Source organism: Miniopterus natalensis, chromosome 2, assembly GCF_054644295.1.
Source record: "Miniopterus natalensis isolate mMinNat1 chromosome 2, mMinNat1.hap1, whole genome shotgun sequence".
NCBI lineage: Eukaryota > Metazoa > Chordata > Mammalia > Chiroptera > Miniopteridae > Miniopterus > Miniopterus natalensis.
In genome coordinates, this window is record NC_142082.1 from 165,593,125 (window position 1) to 165,611,897 (window position 18,773).

The 18,773-nt window shown below is 37.0% G+C and overlaps 1 protein-coding gene across 1 annotated transcript; it reads right to left on the minus strand.

The window, feature by feature from the left end:
- Positions 1 to 5,325: 5,325 nt before the first annotated feature.
- Positions 5,326 to 15,359, minus strand: LOC148093906 (C-type lectin domain family 7 member A-like). The gene is made up of 6 exons (XM_087813784.1): positions 15,269 to 15,359; positions 14,278 to 14,373; positions 9,241 to 9,354; positions 8,144 to 8,295; positions 5,833 to 5,939; positions 5,326 to 5,449 (listed from the first exon to the last, which is right to left on the minus strand). The coding sequence occupies exons 1-6, from the start codon at positions 15,357 to 15,359 to the stop codon at positions 5,326 to 5,328; spliced, it is 684 nt and encodes a 227-aa protein (XP_087669910.1).
- Between the last annotated feature and the right edge of the window lie 3,414 nt (positions 15,360 to 18,773).

Genomic DNA, 18,773 nt, shown 5'->3' on the forward strand with positions numbered 1-18,773 from the left:
TGGAACTCCAATGATTCTGATATTGTTTCCTTAGAAGCCATCCCATATATCACTTAGGTTTCCTCATTTTTTCATTGGTTTGTTGTTGTTGTTGTTTCTTGCTGTGACATTCAAAGTTCTCTCTATAGCTCACTGATGCTTTCTTCTGTTTGGCATATTTTGATTTCGATGCTCTCTACTGCACTTTTTATTTATTTCACTGAATTCTTCAGCACCAGAGTTTCTGTTGGTTTCTATTCCGTTCTTTTTTTTTCTTTCTTATTTTTTAAATTTATCTTTATTGTTGAAAGTATTACAAGTGCCCCATTTCTCCCCCTAATTGACCTCCTCCACTTCACTTCCACCCCCTCCCCAGGCCTTCACCCCATTATTGACTGTGTCCATGGGTTATGCATACATGCATATAACTTCTTTGGTTAATCTCTTCCCACCCTTCACCACCCTTCCCTCTTTCTTCTAAAATATGATAGTCTGTTGCATGTGTCAATGTCTCTGGGTCTATTTAGTTCATCAGATTCTTTAGTTCATTAGCTTCTTCTTAAAGAAGACCCTTCCACTTTTCCTGTAGTGCTGATCTGGTGGTGATGAACTTCTTTAGCTTTTTCTTATCTGCGAAGCTCTTTATCTGACCTTCAGTTCTAAATGATGGCTTTGCTGGGTAGAGCAATCTTGGTTGTAGTTCCATGTTTTTCATCACTTTGAATATTGCTTGCCACTCCCTTCTGGCCTGCAAAGTTTCTGTTGAGAAATCAGCTGACAGTCATACGGGTGCTCTCTTGTAGGTAACTGCTTTTCTCTTGCTGCTTTTAAGATTCTCTCTTTGTGTTTAACCTTTGACATTTTAATTATGATGTATCTTGCTGTGGGCCTCTTTGGGTTCCTCTTGTTTGGGACCCTCTGTTTCCTGGACTTGTAAGTCTATTTCTTTCCCCAGGTAGGGGAAGTTTTCTGTCATTATTTTTTCAAATAGGTTTTCAATTTCTTTTCCTTATGGCACCCCAATAATAAAAATGTTGGGCCTCTTGAAGTTGTCCCAGAGGCTCCTTATACTATCTTCATATTTGTGGATTCCCTTTTCTTTTTGCTCTTCTGGTTGGGTGTTTTTTGTTTCCTCATGTTCCAAATTGCTGATGTAATTTTCAACATCCTCTACTCTACTGTTGATTCCCTGTAAATTATTCTTCATTTCAGTTTTTGTAGCCTTCATTTCAAATTGATACTTTATTATGTCATCGATTTTCTCCGTTGTTTTCGTAATAATATGCTTGAGCATCCTTATAACCAAAATTCTGAACTCTATATCTGTTAGCTTGCTAGGATCTATTTCATTTAGTTCCTTTTCTAGAGATTTCTTCTGTTGTTTTCTTTGTGACATGTTTCTTTGCCTCCACATTTTGGCTGCTTCCAGGTGTTTGCTTTTGTGTATTAGGTAGAGCTGCTATGTCTCCTGGAATTTGTAGAGTGTCTTTGTGTAGTAGGTGTCCTCTAGGGTCCAGTGGCTCAGCCTCCCAGTCACCTGAGCTGGGCCTTCTAGGTGCCCCCCTGTGTGGGCTGTGTGCACTGTCCTGTTGTAGTTGAGCCTTGGTTGCTGTTGGCGTCATTGGGAGGAATTGACCCCCAGGCCAATCAGCTGTGAGGACCAGCTGCAACGGCAGCCGAAGAGCCGCTGTGCTGGAGACACCCCTATGGAGCAGGATTTACTTCAGTGGGGCTTTGGTGTTCACCAAGTGCGCCCCTTGAGTGTGTCACTCATGGATGTGTTAGGTGGTAAGCGTGGTCGAGTCTGACCACCAGGTGCACTGTCTCTGGGGCCTCCCGGGAGGTGCAAAGTCAGCCTGTGCCAGTGCCTTGCCCAGGGCCACCCAGCATGAGCTACACAGCAAACTGTAGTTGGCTGCTCCTTGTGCTGGGCTTGGCGGTGTCCAGGAGAAGCCAAGCTATGAGCCAATGCAGCTGCTGCTAGTGCCAGGCCTGGTGCCACTTATCAAGCCCTATGGGGCCCGCTGCTGCTTGTTTGGGAGATTTTAGGAAAGTCCTAAGCATGAGGCTCAAGAGGCCACTTGCACAGAAAAGCCCCTGGAAATGGCCCGGATGAGCTGCAGGTGGGGAGGGGCGGGGCCTCCGGGAATCACGGGGCGGGGCCAAAGGTGCGAGTAGGTGCAGGCGATTCAAACATGGCGCCTGCCTGCCGGCTGTGTGCCGGGAGGACTCCCCAAAGAAGCAATGGCCTCTGCCAGTCCTTCTGCCCAGGAGGAAGCCGCCCCTCCACCTCTCGCCCGGATCTCAGGCAGGTTAGTTCCTCCCGAGTGTCTCGGGTCCTTTCAGGCTGCTGCCCGGCGCTGGGCTCAGAGGGAGCGTCCGAGTGAGTCCGTGCCGGGCCCTTAAGAGGAGCCGCTGGGGCTCCCGCAGCCTCCGCGACCCTCAGGGACAGTCCCCGCTGGGTTCAGAGCCCCAAGGTGTGGGGACTTCTCTTCCTGGCCCTGGAGCGCTGGTCTAGGGGCCTACTGTGGGGCTGGGACCCCTCCTTCCTCCGGGAAACCTCCACTGCCGAGATTCCCTCCTGGGTTTACACCAGGGCACCTGGTGTGGTCCCGAGCCGGAGTCTCCACAATTCAGCCCCGATCCGCCCATGTCTCCGCCCCTCCACTGGGTCTCGGTGCTCCTTCAGCTCCCTGGTTGTGGGGCTTCTGTGCAGCCGGATTTCAGGAGGCTCTGAGCGATGGTGGTTTTGTATTTTAGTTGTGATTTTGATGTGGTTGCAGGAGGCGGCGGGTGCAGCTGTGACCTACGCGCCATCTTGTTTCTCCTCTGGTTCTTTTTATGATTTTTATCTCTGTTAATTTTCTAGTTGTGATAGTGTATTGTTTCGTGGTATTGTTTTCCTGATTGAATTGTCTTTGTATAATATATCAAGTCTTCCTAAATAGTCAATTAGAAAACTTTGGGGTATTAAATCATACATTCCATGTCTCTGTGTTTGATACTAGAAGGTTATTGTGAACTTTTGGTGCTGTGATGTTTCCTTGATTTTCAGTCTTTGGAGTTTGCGTTGCTGTTTATACATTTGAGGTAGCAGTTACCTTCTCCTGTCTTACTGCCTTCAGGGGAGAAATACTTTTTGTGACTCCTGAGGTAGGTTCTGAGGCTGACCGAGACCTTGCATCTTTGTACCTGCTCCATGCTTCTTGGTGCCACTTGTGGCAGAATTCTTAAGCTTGTGTACTTTCTATTATACGACACACCAGGAAGGCTGCCAATCGCTTCTTTCGTTTTCTTGAATGTGGTACTATAATTCTAGTTTGCGGTTTCTTCATTGCCTGCGTGCTCTCGCGTGGTTTTCTCCCATGCTCCCTCTCTCCCAGAGCTACATTTGCCTATGCCTTTGGAATGCACGCAGGGCGCTGTGGCAGAGTGGGGAGAGGGGGAGGGGCACATGGTGCATTGATGGTGCCTATGCTCCAGGGGTGTTCTGCAAATGGCGTTTTTCACATGGTTCGTGAGCAGGCTTCCTGATGAGTTTCAAAATGCATTCAGCAGGAACATCTCTTTCATGCTCTTGAGAATCTTTTCTGCCTTTTTCCGTCTCTCTTTCCTCCCTCAATCATGAAGCTAATTGATTTAATACTCTGTAAACTGCAAGGAGAATTGAGTCTCTGCAGTGCCAAATACAGTTTAGGGTTCCTTTTACTGGGGAATGGAATTATAATCAAAATATGGCTACTAAGTGAAATTTTTCTTATTGCAAAAATGAGTCAAAACAATTTTGAGAAAAAAGAAAGTAGAAGAAATTACACTACTTCAGTACTTACTTCTAAACTATGCTGTACACTGGAAACTAATACAAAATAATATTGAATTTAACCTACAATAAAAAAATTAAAAAAATTAAAGGTACTTATTATAAAGTCACAATGATCAAGATATTGGTGAAAGAAGATAGATGAATGAAACAGGATATAGATTTGAAATATACCCACACATAAATTGTCAATTGATTTTTGACAAAAATGGCACATTATTTCAATAGAAGAATAGTATTTTTAAAAAGGGATATGGAAATAATTAGTCATCTATACACAAAAATTTAAAAAAAGGAATTCAACCCATACTTTGTACCCTATCCAAAAATTAACAGGAAATAGAGTATAGAATTAATGTAAACTTAAACTCTTTTCTAAAAAAAATAGAATAGAAGAAAAATTTCAACTTCTGATTAATATACAATTCCTTACGATACAACAAACTTAAATAATGAACAAAAATAATTGATTACACTTCATCAAATTAATAACTTCTGCTCTTCTAAACTTCTAGAATCTTGTTCTAAAGATAATCTTAAGAGAATGAAAGATAAAAATGATAGACTGAAAAACAAAATTTATAACACACGTCTGATAAAATACCAGCATTCAGGATATATAAAGAACTCTCATAACTCATTAACAAGAAAACAAACAACCCAATACAAAGAGGCAAAATATTTTACACAGTAATTTATTATAGGAGACACAGGGTTGACAAAAAGCACATGAAAAAAATGGTTAGTATTATTAATTCATTAGGGAAATACGAATGAAAACCACCATTAAATTACACTATACCTGTTTTGCAATGGTTTTTAAAACTCACAATCTTGAATTTTGGAAATATGCAAGCAAATGGAATTCTCATAAACTGCTGATGGTATGACCACTGTGCCAAATCAGTTTGGTCGTTTACTCACTAATAAGGAAACTAAGTCTCAGAAGTTTGAACTTGCCAGAGAACACATATTAGTGGTGGTGCAGATCTTATAGCCATATCTAATTCAAGATACTTTTCTCTTTCCCTAAAAAGTGTACTCTCCTGCCTTTCTCTTCAGAAGTAAGGACTCAAACAGAAGTTCCTACACGATTCATACAGATTGACAACTTTAATGACTGTTGGTCTTAATTCTCAGTCCCAGTGTGCATGACAGTGACTGAAGTTGTCAGGATTATTTGTGAAATCTGAGTGTGTTGCAGGAATAGAGTATCCAGAACTCTGCTTCGTAATCCCCATCAGAGGCCCTCGTACCCTTTTACTCCACCAACCTTTGTTCATAACCCCTGTAATTTGGCAGTCTTCACTTGAGAGGGGCAGAAATGGAGGATGGGATGTACTTCATCATGATGCATCCAATGTTCCAGCCTCATCCCAAGCAGAGGCTAGAATCCTGGTACAGCCCATTAAAAAAGCAAGGATATTAGGAAATGAGACAGACACACTAGAATTTCCAAGAGTCTGGGTTTTTATAAGGAAAAATTATTGTACTTGTCCTCTGTTGTTGTTGTTGTGATCTCATTATCAGGTAGCAAGACAAGCAATTTGCTTCTCACAAACATACTGCAGGAGTCTGGAACAGTCATAAGGCCCTACTTTGCGTGCTGACATCCTTGCACAGTTTCCATTCTCTGACTCTTGCCAGTCGCTTAACCTAGAATAAAAGCATATAGATAATGTGAGATATTCATTTCCTATTGCAGACACAATAAGAGGTATTGGTCCAAAGTTCAGATGGTAGGTTTTTCTTACTTTATAGACACTAGCTTTTGGTGTTCTAGGCTCTCCTAAAGAGTTCCTTAAGAGGAATATAGGCATGAAGTTGAAAAAACTTGAAAAGATTCCATCTCTCCATGGACTCATTTATTGAACGCACAACCTTTTGATGAGTGTGTGTGTGTACATGTGTATGTATATATGTACATATGGATATATATGTATGTGTGGTTTTTTCCTATATATTTTCAGGCCATGTAAACAAGTATCTATGATTATAGAACTTCTTAGTGTGTTTCTATTTTAGAGACTTACATTTTGAGAAAGGGTTCTGAGCCATCTTCCCATGCCCAGGGACTGCTGGTTCCTTTACGGGACAATCCAATCCAAGAGAAATAGGACAGCTGTCTTTGAATGAATTGCTGTCATAAAAGAAACATATTCCATGAGTAAAAATCTTTTTATGTTTCTGAAATAAAGTGATAATCTTGTTAGTATGTTTTTTGTTGTGAATAACAAACAATATAGAGATTAACTTCACCCCAATTCTATTGAAATTGTAAAATAATGGAATCTCAGTTTTTGGTATTTTATTAAAAATAGAGGCATAATTGAGACTGAAACCACTGTCTTAGTTTTGCTTTCTTTATTTAGACTTGGGACTGAAATCTTTTCATTTCCATTCAAAACTTATGTCAGTAGCTCAAAGATGAGTTCTGAGCAAAGTCAGGTTTCTACTTTAGATTCCAGGTGTGAAAGCTATGATATTTCTACTAATGTTTTCTATTCTTGCCCCACAAGTACTGTGGCTATTTCTTGCAAAATGGGCATCTTGAGGAAGTACTCCCTACCCCATCAGATGAGGTGTTTATGTAGCTGGCCGTAAGTTATTTGAGAACTCTCAAAGTAATCGATATTCATCTTGTACTTTAATTCTTACAGACCTTATGCCCATATATTGTCTCACGTTATCTTCCTAAATCTGCTGGACAGAAATTATACCCAGTTTTCTTTTTGTTTCCCACACCTTTGAGAAGATGACGAAAGCTTAGTCTCTCTACCCAGAAACAAAAGTACATATACGTGTCTAGACATAACATTTGGCATTCAATTTAAGGGCTTTCGCAGGTGTCTTTATACCTCATGTACGGTACCTTGTAGGAAAATTAGGAATTGAGGACAGTCAAACTTAATTGTGGACCCTTTTTATATCCATGGATGCCCAAGTTAAGATTTCTCATGTCAAAGGATGCATTAACAGTGGATAAATCAATAAGGATTGTGGACTATAGCATTGTTTATAATGTTATTCTGAAGTTCTATAAATCTATGAAAAGGCTGAGGGTAAACTAAGTTAACATATAGACTGTCACAGGAAATGCCACAGTTCTATGGGCTAACACTTTTCATGTGTCTTCTACTATTTCGGTAATAATTCAGGGTGGTATGAGTAAAGCTGTATAAATATTTCTGAAAATCTGATTATCATTCATTTAAATCTCATAGTTCTTATCTAATAAAACTATAAGGGACTTTCTCACTAAAATGTCATTTTAAATTTATGTCACACAGAGATAGATATCAAGATATCCCCCTAGCTCCCTTATCTGGCCACTTTTCAATATATTATATTTTCATACAAGTTCTTTACCTTGTCTGTAAACAAAATGTACTTTTAAAACTTTTTTCTATCAACAATTACAATTTTGTTTTTTAAAAATTGAGGTATAATTGACATGAGAGGATATTAGTTGCAAGTGAACAACGTAATGATTTGCTACTTGTATATATGTGAAATGATCACCACATTAAGTCTAGTTACCATGCATTATCACACATGCAGTTTCCTGTTGGAGCAAAAATTTTGTTAATTCAGAATTTTGTTAATTCAGAAACTTTGCAAAAGTTTCCTTTCTAGACTTCGGAGTTGTTGAAAGCCAAGTGTATGGATAACTGTACCAGTATAGGAAATGGAGTGATTCTGAGTGTCTATTAATCTATCTTTGAGGGAATATTGAGATTATCCTTAAGCTGGTATGTTAGGGTATATTAATTTTTTGCAGAAATAGTGGTAAATTATTTCTCTATTTAAAGCAAAACATGATAAAGATTATAAAATAAAATATTTAGTTCAGTTTTCTTTGGAAGCTAGTATGACTTAAATTTTAATATGATTTAGAAATGATTGCTCTTCTAATGCACATAGAGCTTTTCTTTGTACCTCAAGCTCAGTGGTAATGCTGTATTTTATTATTTCGTTAGAATTATGATGATTTTTTTCAGAGTTTGAAGCTAAATTTGTATAAAATTATCAATATAATATATACAATTATTCTTGATAAATAACTTCAAGGATAATTTTTTCCTAATTTTTTATGTTTGACTTTCCATTTGCTATCTTGTGGAAATTCTGATTGTGGATGAATTAGATGAATTAAAGAAAATTGTGATTTAATTTCCATTTGTATTTGTGACTTTAGCATGAGCTCTGTCTGGATGGGACTCGCTTTACAACTGTAAACAGTGCTAGGACACTCAAATATTGTTAAGCATTAAGATTTAGGGAATAACTAATGGCTAGATAAATATGTACAGTGTGAGATGGAAAACAGAAAATATACATCACCCGTTCTTTTTCATTATCTATCTTCAGAAGTGTGGAGACCATTTCCTTGCAGGATTTCTTACTATCTTCAAAGGTCTTCGATTCGTTTGAAAAATAATAACATTGCTCTCCACAACATGACCATTTACCTTCACATGTGCTGCATTTGCTTCCTTGAAAACAAAAGATATTCCCCAGACCACTCAGCATGTATCCTGGAAGGAGTGTCTGGGGATGAGATACTGAGAAATCCTGCCTACTCCTTCTACAAACATTTATTTGATGAGACTGATGGGCTTCAGTTTAGCTTTCTAAAAGATGCCCTGGCCTGGGAACAGTGTTTTATTACTTACATTTCTCCACCTCTGTTCATAATATTATTAAAATAATCTAAGAGAAATTTCTATGTAGATTGACATTTTCCCTTATAATGTAAATTGAAAGGACTTAACAATGGGAAGCAGCTTCCTTGTATTCTCTAGACCAGCCATTTTCAACCAGTGTGCCACAAGAATTTGTAAAACACACAATACCCGACTATTTAGTCAGGAGCACTGATGTCTTTTCCCTTAGAGGGTAAATACAAATAATGAGAAAGCCAACACGGTAGCTGCCCCATGTGAATGAATGAAAATTATACCTGTTTTTTCGTCTGCTTGGCAAAGAACATATTTTTTGTTGTGCCACAGAATTTTAGTAACTAGTTCATTTGTGCCATGAGATGAAAAAGGTTCAAACTTGCTGCTCTAAACTGAGTAAAATGTTTGAAGAGACAATTTGAGCTTAGTCCCTGATCTACACACCCTTACTAAGGGGTTTAATAATGGTCAGGGAACCTGATAAAGGAGACCTAGGTTTTTGTTTATTTTTCATTTTCTGTAGAGAATTTATTATTTTGAGAACTAGTAAGTAACTTTAAAGAACATAATATCACACATACACAAAAATCTAATCTCTGGGATAGGTGGATTGTTTTTTGTTCAAGTAAAGAAAAATGAAATTTGGGCTCCACAATTTGTTTAATTTATAAGAAAATCCAGTTTGAGCAGGATGTCAGGTGATTGGGGGAAACAGAAGAAAGTTGTTGGTCTCAGTCTTCAATCCATGTATCTGCATACCTGTGTTAGGTGGTTCCTTTTTGCAAGTTATAGTTTTAAATCCGGAATTGTCTTCCTTTGCTACATTGTCCAATGGCGCTTTCTGTGATTGGCCTTCCTGATGACACTTTAAAACTTTAATGAACATCATTAGCTTGAGGAGAACATAACATGAAACTGAATAAAAGCACAGTTTTAATTTTAATATGTTAGTTAATGTTCAGGAGTAAGGGCCATTTATATTTCTGTCCACTTGAGGCATCACTTCTCTGCATGCAATTTGCACGTTCATATCAATTTGTTGAAAATACATTTGTCATGGACAACACATCTTAGTGGACCCGGGTGCTACAACAATGAAAAAGGTTCTCTCCTCAAGGAACTCACTGCACTGGGAGGAGTACGCCTTTAGAGCACTATACCATGGGTGACACAGAGGTAACTGAGAGTAGCTGCTGGAACTCCACAGAGACTTGGCTGACGAAATGTAAGCTGTAGAATAATGTGAGGCACGACTAAGACTTCATGTATTAGTGTCCACCTTAAATTTGCTTTTGATCTATGATTGGAAAAGGGGTAGGAGAGTGAAAAAGTAGCTAATAAAATTCTAGATTGCTGCAATCAGTTTTCCAAAGTAAAGAAAGGGGGAAAACATGACATCTGAAGGTAACCCACAGTGAAGCAGTACATTCAGAAGATAGGTTGCATATAAGGGATACTAGGGAGACAATCTGGAAAGACAAACAAAAAAATCATGTCATAAAAATGAATAGATTTTAGAAGTTAAAGAAGAGCTCCTTAACTTCTAAAGAGCTTGTTAAAAATACACATAGAGCCCAGCTGGGCGTGGCTCAGCAGTTGAGCGTTGACCTGGGATCCAGGTGATCGGGGTTTGATTCCCAGTCAGGTCACATGCCCGGGTTGCAGGCTCAATCAATGACTTCTCATCATTGATGTTTCTGCCTCTCTCTCTCCCTCCTGTTTCCTCTCTCTGAAATCAGTAATGATATATTAAAAAAAAAAAAAAAAAATACACATAGAGCCTTGATCATTGTATCTCAGTGGTTAGAGGGCAGACTCTTCCAGAAAAGGGTCTCTGGTTCAGTTCCAGCTCAAGGGCATGTACCTGGGTTGCAGGTTAGATCTCCACCCTGGTCGGGGTGTATGCAGGAGGGAACTAACTCATGTGTCTCTCTCACATCTATGTTTCTCTCTCTCTCCCTCTCATTTCAATTGCTATCTTTCTCCCCTGCCTTCCTCTCTTCACTCTCTCTCTCTTGAAAAAAAAAAAATCAATGGAAAAATATCCTCAGTGAGGATTAACAACAACAACAAAATTACACATAGAGTAGTATCCCTTCCAGAATGGTGGCATAATAAGCTCAGCAAAACAGCCATTATGAAAACAATCATTATGGATAAAACCACACACATACAAAAAAACATTTAAAATCTTTAAAACTTGCATTAAGGGTATATTTTAAATTAAGAAAATGTATTAAATCTTGATAAAAACAGTGAGAGTCTGTAAAACTTGAGTCATAACCTGTTCCCTCTCCCCACCTGAGGTCAGCATCATGAATTATCCTCTGTAACTGGGTGTCGCCAGGAAGCCTAAGCTCCTTCTCCCTCCAGGCCCCAGTCTTTGGAATCTCTACATAGGTATCATAGGCTAAGCCTATGTTATCTCTCCTGAAGGAGCAGGCCACCAGCATTTCTTATCCCACTTAGGTCTATATTACACAAGTTAAATTTGAGGCAATTGTGGCTCTGAGGTTGGGCTCCTCTCCTCCATCCAGCCCATACTTGTGGAGTAGAGGCACTCCCCCAGTTGGAGTAGGCCAAGAATATTGGAGCATTGATTGCTCTCATCAGAGATCACATTCCAGCTTACCTCCCAGTAGGGCAGAGGCAAGGAAAGACAAGCAGAAGTTACTATCCCCTCCTTCCACAATCCAGCCCCCAAAACAAGGATGTTACTTAGAAAAGTGGGCCACTGTCCCTGCTCCAAGCTCCAGAGTAGAGTTTCAGAGATTCTGTCCAGGAAAAAAAGAACACCTTAGGGACAGGACGCTCCAGATATTTCCCCAAAGAAACTGACTTTATTCCATCAGGGAAGTTCAAACCTAAGAATGCTCTTGAAAACAATGGAGATTGAGGGCCTGCAGTAGGGGTGGGGTGTGGGGTATTAGGAAGGTTTGGAAGGAGTTAAGAAGAAGCTTGTAGCTCTATGAAAGCAATAATTTTAAACATAGGCTGGTGAGTTTGTCAGAGAGATCCAAAGAAAGACAGCTAAGAAGAGCCTTCTTGGGGTTAGTGCAATGTCAAGGATTGGCCTCAAAAACTACCTCTGGAAAAGATCCCAAGTCAAATTGGATCAAACAGTGCAAGCAGTGAAGGAGTTTATTTCCCAGGGCATTGTCAATAACCGAGAAGCCATCATCCAGCAAATAATACAGTCTAACAGCTGGGTGTGATACCAACAGAAGCAGAAATCTTAAGCAATTTAAGCCAGATCATGGAAAGAGAGAGCTAAAGAGAACCCTGCAAAAATCATTGTCATGTCTGGGTGATAGTGCACATGCCCAAAGCTGCATGTTCTGGTGAGAGGCTGAATGTTTCCACCTAATATCAGGAACAAGATGACCATGTGCACTTTAACCACTTCCATTCAACACTGTACTTGAGGTGCTAGTTAGTCAAATTATCCAAGAAATGACATAAAACTATCATATATTTTATGTAGAAAGCGGAAAGCAATCCAATGAATACCTCTTAGAACTAATGAAGTACAAGGTGGCGTAGTCTAAAAATAATATACAAATATCAACTGTATTTCTCTACCCTAAAACCAAGAAGGTTAAGTTAAAATTAAGAAAAAAATATATTCATTTTAGCAACAAAAAGAATAAAATACTTAGGGATAAATTTGACAAAGGAGTGTAAAATATATACTCTAAAATCTAAAAGACATTACTAAAAATTAAAGATCCAATTAAATGAAAAAATATCTCATTTTTACCTTTCATCACTTAAAAGTATTAACTCCAGATGCATCAAACTCATAAATGGAAGAGCTAAAAATATAAAATTCTTGGAAGATAACATAGTTGTAACTTGGGTAATCCTAAATAGGCTGTGGTTTGTTAGATATGACCTCCAAAGTACAAGCAACCAAAGCAAGAAACAGATAAACTAGACTTCATCAAAATTATAAACTTTTGCGCACTAAAGATTACTATCAAGAGAGTGAAAGGGTAACTGAAAAGGTGAAAGAAAATATTTGCAAATTGCATATCTGAATAGAGATTAATATACAGATTAAATATATCCATAGAATAGAATTTTTTTTTTGATTAAAGAAATGTTAAACTGCTACATTCCATTATGAACGAGCCATGGAAACTTTATGTTATGTGAAAGAAGACAGTCTCAAAAGATAATCTATTATATGATTCTGTTTTTATAAAATATGCCAAATAGGAAAATCTATAGAGACAAAAGATAGATTGTGATTGTTTCAGGCTGACTAATTTGAATGGAAATGGAAAGCAACTTCTAATGGGTCTTGGGTTTCTTTAGGGGTTGATGAAAATGTTCTAATATTGATTATAGTTAAGACTGTACAACTGAATATATTAAAAGTCATTGAATTTTACTCTGCAAATGAGTGAATTGTATAGTAGGAGAATTATATGTCAATAAAGGTTTTATACACACACACAAACACACACACTCACAAAAGAACTTTGTTTGCAAATGAGGAATCTGAGAGCCAAGGTCATTAAATAGGATGGCGTTCTTTAACAAATATACACAAAGAACTATAAACACTCACCTGACTGCAACTGAATGTAACTTCCTGTAATGAAAGGCTTAGTTATTTGTTTTTTAATCATCCACAGTCTCTAGCATGAAAGGAAATGACCTAGAGCTGTGGTTTTTCATCTAGATATGACCTTACCCTCCAGGGGGCATTAGCACTATCTGGAGACATTTTGGATGTAACTACTAATATCTAGTTGATTGGAGGACAGGGATGCTGCTAAATATTCTATCATGCACAAAACACCAGCCCTAACAAAGAATTACCCCACCAAAATGTCAATAATGCTGAGGTTTAGATCCCCTAATCTAGGGGGGAAATTGCAAAATGAAATTAATAAAAACTGATAAAATGGGTTTTAGGAAGAGAGAACTAACATCTGGTTAGGTAATGAGAAAATACATCAGGGAAGATTTAGAAAAATCATCCGAATTTTATGGATTGAATCTTAAGGAATGGGTATGATTTCCATAGGCTACAGAGGGAAGGCTGTCCCTATGAAGGGAACGGCATAAACAAATACACTGGCACAGAAACTTAGAAATCTGGCAGGAAACAGCGAATGATAGAGAATTATTTGAAACTCATTTGGACATAAAGAGTAAAAGTTAAAATGATTTGGCTGAGATAAGACTAAGATTATGAAATCAAGGATAAGTAGGGGAGTTTTAACATAGGTCGGTAGAGAATGAAAAACTGCTAATGACTTCTTGGCATTTTAATGATAAGATCAAAGATATACTGGAGTTTATTTCCCATTTTAGTAGGATTTTGAAGCCTATTGACTTTAGGATAAGCTACAAGATGATTTAATAGTATAGGAGAAAAATATTGTTGGGTTTTATTAGGCATTTACAAGAGGAAATAAATAAAAGACTAGATTTGAGCTGCAGAATGAAGAATTGAGAGGACTTGACAGATTATTGAAGGAAGGTGTCAGAAAGGAAGAGAAAATTAATATACACACAGCCTGATGGACCATCAACAACACCTCCATATAGCTCCTGGCAACATTCTGAATATGATTCAGGCTTAAAAATAAATGAAAGATCAGAAGTTTTTAGAGAACTTTGAAATGGCCAAGTGATTCCCTTAGTTGTGGAGGTGGAAGGGTTTCCTGGGTAGACATGGAGATCATAGCTGTGGAACTAGTAGGAAAGACATACAAGTAAAAACAGTAACTTCTAACAGATGAGATATTTGGTTCAGGCCCCAGGGCTTGTTTAACTTACCCATGAGTCCCAAGGTTCCAGTTGTTAAAAGGAGGAAGAAACACAAGATTCCAAGAATCACTACAGTGAGACGCCAGGTAAATGGAACTGAAGACACTGCCCAGAGAGAAAAAGAGATTGAGTAGCTCAGCAAAAGAGAAGACTGAATTAAAGAGAAGAGTTTAGAGGGAGACTTTCCATAAATTCAAGACCCTAACTCTTGAATGTCTTCAACCTTCAAATTTTAAATTAAAAGGGATACTGACCACTTTGAAATAACAATGGACTGAACGATAGGTGCCTGGGTTCTGCTTCCTCTCTGGTTCTGTGTTTCTCTTGGGGAAGTCACTTGTTCCAACTTTATGAAAATAATCCCCTGACTCATGTCAATGATTTATAAATACAAAGTAGAATATTAGAAATATGGACTTGGTTTTAGAAATGTAAATATACTTTTACAATATATCTGTATGTCAATTTATTGATCCACAATCAGAAGATCTTTATTACTTTGGAAATACTATATGCTTGCACACAGATAACAATCATCTCCTTGGAGCCCTCCTTACTACTGTTCAACATTAGGATGAACCACAGCTACTGCACCGGAGAAATTATGGTCACAAACATGAATCAATTCATGTTCATCAGATACTGTGTCCTGGAACTTTGTGGAGCGAGTGATAGTGACATCAGGGGATTCACAGTTATTTCCAAACAAGTTGAACCGAACTAGTTTTCCTGCTTGACTTGCTCATTTATGCACGTGTGTATACAGCACCCAAATTACATTAATTCTCTGGAATACACTAAACATGGATATTTAATTTTCAAACTGCTTTTTCTGAAGGAGCTCAGATTATAAAATATGGTTTAAAGAAAGTTCATGAAACTGGGCTCACTGACTCAGTCATTCGGGGCAGTGGTTTCTGCCTTAAGTTGCTCAAATTATGTATGTATAGGCTATGGAACTGGAGGACACATAAGCCAGGTCCTCTAAAATAAACTTTACCTTTTCCTTTAGATGATGTAGTTCTTTTTCTCTTTGTCTGATTGGCGTTTGGAGTAGATTTTATTTCCGAGTAGTTTAAATGTCCTTTCATCTCTGGAGATCAAAACAGAGCTGTGGTTACTGCTTCACGTTCATACTAATTCTCACAAAGCATGTAGGCTTATATGTGTGAAGAGTGTTGACAGAATAAGATTTTGTTTTCCAAATAAAAGACAGCTATTTAATTGTTTTCTTTTTACTAAATAATGTCTATGAGGTAAATCGTTTAAATAACAAAATCTTGAAAATAAGTTATACATAATGTGTTATGTGCTAAATTATAATGAAAACCTTTAGAGAAATTATTTAACAAGGAACAGAAAATAATATCATGATCCATTGGGGGTTTGGTAAAAAATACTCACTTTCTTTTTGCATCTGCTTCTTGGAAGGAAGCTGTTTCAAATTTACATGTGTTGTATTTTTTTCATTCATCTCTGAAAATTTTGAGATACAATTCTAAAAGACACAAATTGAAAGTCCTGTTTTTGCTTTTTAAAAACAAAACTAAACTAAATTTTCAGGTTCTATCCCATCTGGGTTCTCTGTATATAATTAAAATCAGTGTTTCATGCCATTTAACTAACTGAATGATTTTGCTTTTGGAATTCTTTTCCAAGAAAGATTTTTGCTTTAGATTATTTTCTTTCCCCTTACAATGATCAGTTACTGTATCTCTTTAAATGCCTGGGTATTGTCATTTTATCTACTGCCCCTGTACTTCTCCGAATGTGGTGTTTAATATAATCTAAAAGGTGAACAATATTATGATCTATAAAATATTTATACTATACTTGAAATTTTCCCCTGTCCAAAAAAATACCAAGAATAATTTTGAGGGTTCTGTTATGTAAAGACATGTTACATAATGGATTATTATAAAATTTCTCCTTCATGATCTATCCTGATATTCTTTATCTTCACCTTTTTATTGACTCAAAGATAATTGCTTCCCATAATTTTCTAAAGATTATTGCCATCTCTTCCAACATGGTTTAAAAATGAATGCACTACAATTAGGACGCAAGTTGGTTAAGTTGTACTTCTATGGGGTGAGTTTTATTATGTTCATAATATTTGAAATAATCAAAGAAATTTATACAGAATATAATTCTAATAATAGAAAAGAATTAAAAATACTTATGCTCAGTAGTTTCCCAGTGTACCATCAACTTAAACAGCCTTTGCATATTTTTATTTCCTCAGCATTATGCTCCACTGTTATTTTCTGAACTATTATTAAAAATATATAGGCCTCTGTTTGTTCATAATATTCACTTATGACATTTAATTATTTTCTATAAGGTAACTTCTCATAAGAAAACATGATTCTACAGAAATACATTTATAATGCCTTTAAAAAATTCTTTACCAAGTCTGGAATATATGAGGAATGCAGACTTATAGCACATAATAAGCAAAGTCTATGGGTAGATATGAAATAGAGAAACATGTTACTATATAGACAAGAACATTAATAATTCATTAAATAATTATTTAATTACTTATATCCTACCCTCATTGATATGACTATTTGTTCTATTAGTGCATTTAGTTAATCTAATAGATACATTGATATATTTGCTAACATAACACCAGTTATATTTAATGTTAAACCAAGAAAACTGTATGGTAAGTCACTTGCAAAGGAATTTTTAAACCTGAATTGGTCAGCTTGTTTGCCTGCAAGATTGAAAGTACTAAATTTTAAAAAAAACAATCTATTCTTTGTGCTCTGTATATGCAACCAACTGGCACTAATAACCAGATGCTCTGAGAGCCACAGCTATAGATATTGTTGGTGATACCTGTGTGGGTGCTGGCCGTAGAGTCTGGTCCAAACAGGAGAGGGAAGGCCCTGCAGGCGGATGCACTCGATGTGCATGAGCTGGAACATGAGGCGATTCTTCTGGGCTCTCTGTGTTATCTGTCCTTGTTACCCAAGAGCCCTCAGTAGTGGTGAGCTACACACGAAGGTGAGAAAAATTCTCTGACCCACTTCTTGATAATTTTTTCACTACTATACCTTTGTACAGCAATTAATCTTTTTAAACCAATGATATACTGTAATAGTTTTCATCATAACACATCTGTCCCATTATTCTAGATATTGCACTAATTTTTAAATCCTTCTCATTCAACATAGTTCACTATAATTATGCATCCCTGTACAAATTACCTTCTCCAACTTTTTGTTTGTTTGTTTGTTAATCCTCACCTGTAGATATTTTTTCCATTGCTTTCCAAAGAGAAATTGGAAGGGGGAGAGAGAGAGAGACATGGATGTGAGAGAGACACATCAATTGGTTGCCCCGACTGGGGAGGTGAGGACCTGCAACCCAGCTACATGCCCTTGATGGGAATTTGAACCTGAGACCCTTCAGTCTGCGGGTGGATGCTCTAACCACTGAACCAAACAGGCCAGGCTCCCAATATTTAAATAGTAATTCATCCAGGTTACTGAACACCTTGCAAGATGTCAGCATTGTGCAATGCATTTGATGATACTATCTCATTTAATGCTGAAATAATTAAAAATTTATAAGAAATTTATATCACATTTTTTATTATTAGGTGATAATACAACCTAATAGGCATTGTGAACTCTTTGTTAACTTTTTTCTGCCTTAATTTCAAAAATACACATATGTAGATAAACACAAAAACATGGAAAAACTGCAGTACACTGAGGAGTCTGTTATTCCATGTAAGCCTCAGTTAGCCCTCACACCAAGTGCAGGAAAACAATCTTAAAGGACCCAGAATTCAACATGTGGAAAAGAGGAGAATGAGAAGGAAATGTTAGCATTGGGAACATGGTATTTATGCCTATGAAGTCTACTTCTTTTTAAAAATAATTTTGATGGTATTATATTTTTCAAAATATTCTTTATTCTCAATTTCTCTGACTAAAAATTAAGAATCCATTTGTATCTTCTAACTTCCCTTATACACTAAATATTAAAAAATATGTTTATTTTACTTTCTGTCCCATTTAATATTTTAATAATTTGAGCAATAGGTTACAACTTTAGTATTTGGTATTTTGCTTTTCGATAAAAGAAATATTTTTTATTATGTGAGAGGTGTTAACATTTTCTAACATGATAACAATCACTCAATAAAATATTGAAATATCAGGCAAACAGAAAGGTTTGTTTGACATTTTGCAAAATTGTTGATAAATTCTATGCCTTTTTAAAAAAATGACTAATGTTATATGTTGATGCACAAGGAGTAGTCTTTCAGTGCAATTTTTTAAAATAAATTCTTTATTTCAAAATAATGTTAGATTTACAGAAAAGCTGTACAGGTAGAACATAGTTTCCTTATAGTCCTCACCTAGTTTCCCTTATTGTAATCATCTTACACTATCATAGTCAAAACCCAAATTACTGAACATAGATACATTGCTAATACTAAAACTACAGATTTTATTAGGATTTTATCACTTTTCCCATTAATG

Excerpts from the sequence above, each read along its gene's own strand:
- LOC148093906 (XM_087813784.1), bottom strand. The coding sequence starts at position 15,359 with ATGAAAGGACATTTAAACTACTCGGAAATAAAATCTACTCCAAACGCC. Across the intron at positions 9,355-14,277 it reads TGGAACCTTGGGACTCATGG|TTTTAAAGTGTCATCAGGAA; the intron begins GTAAGTTAAACA and ends TGTTCATTAAAG. Across the intron at positions 8,296-9,240 it reads AAAGGAACCACCTAACACAG|GAAGCAAATGCAGCACATGT; the intron begins GTATGCAGATAC and ends TTTGTTTTCAAG.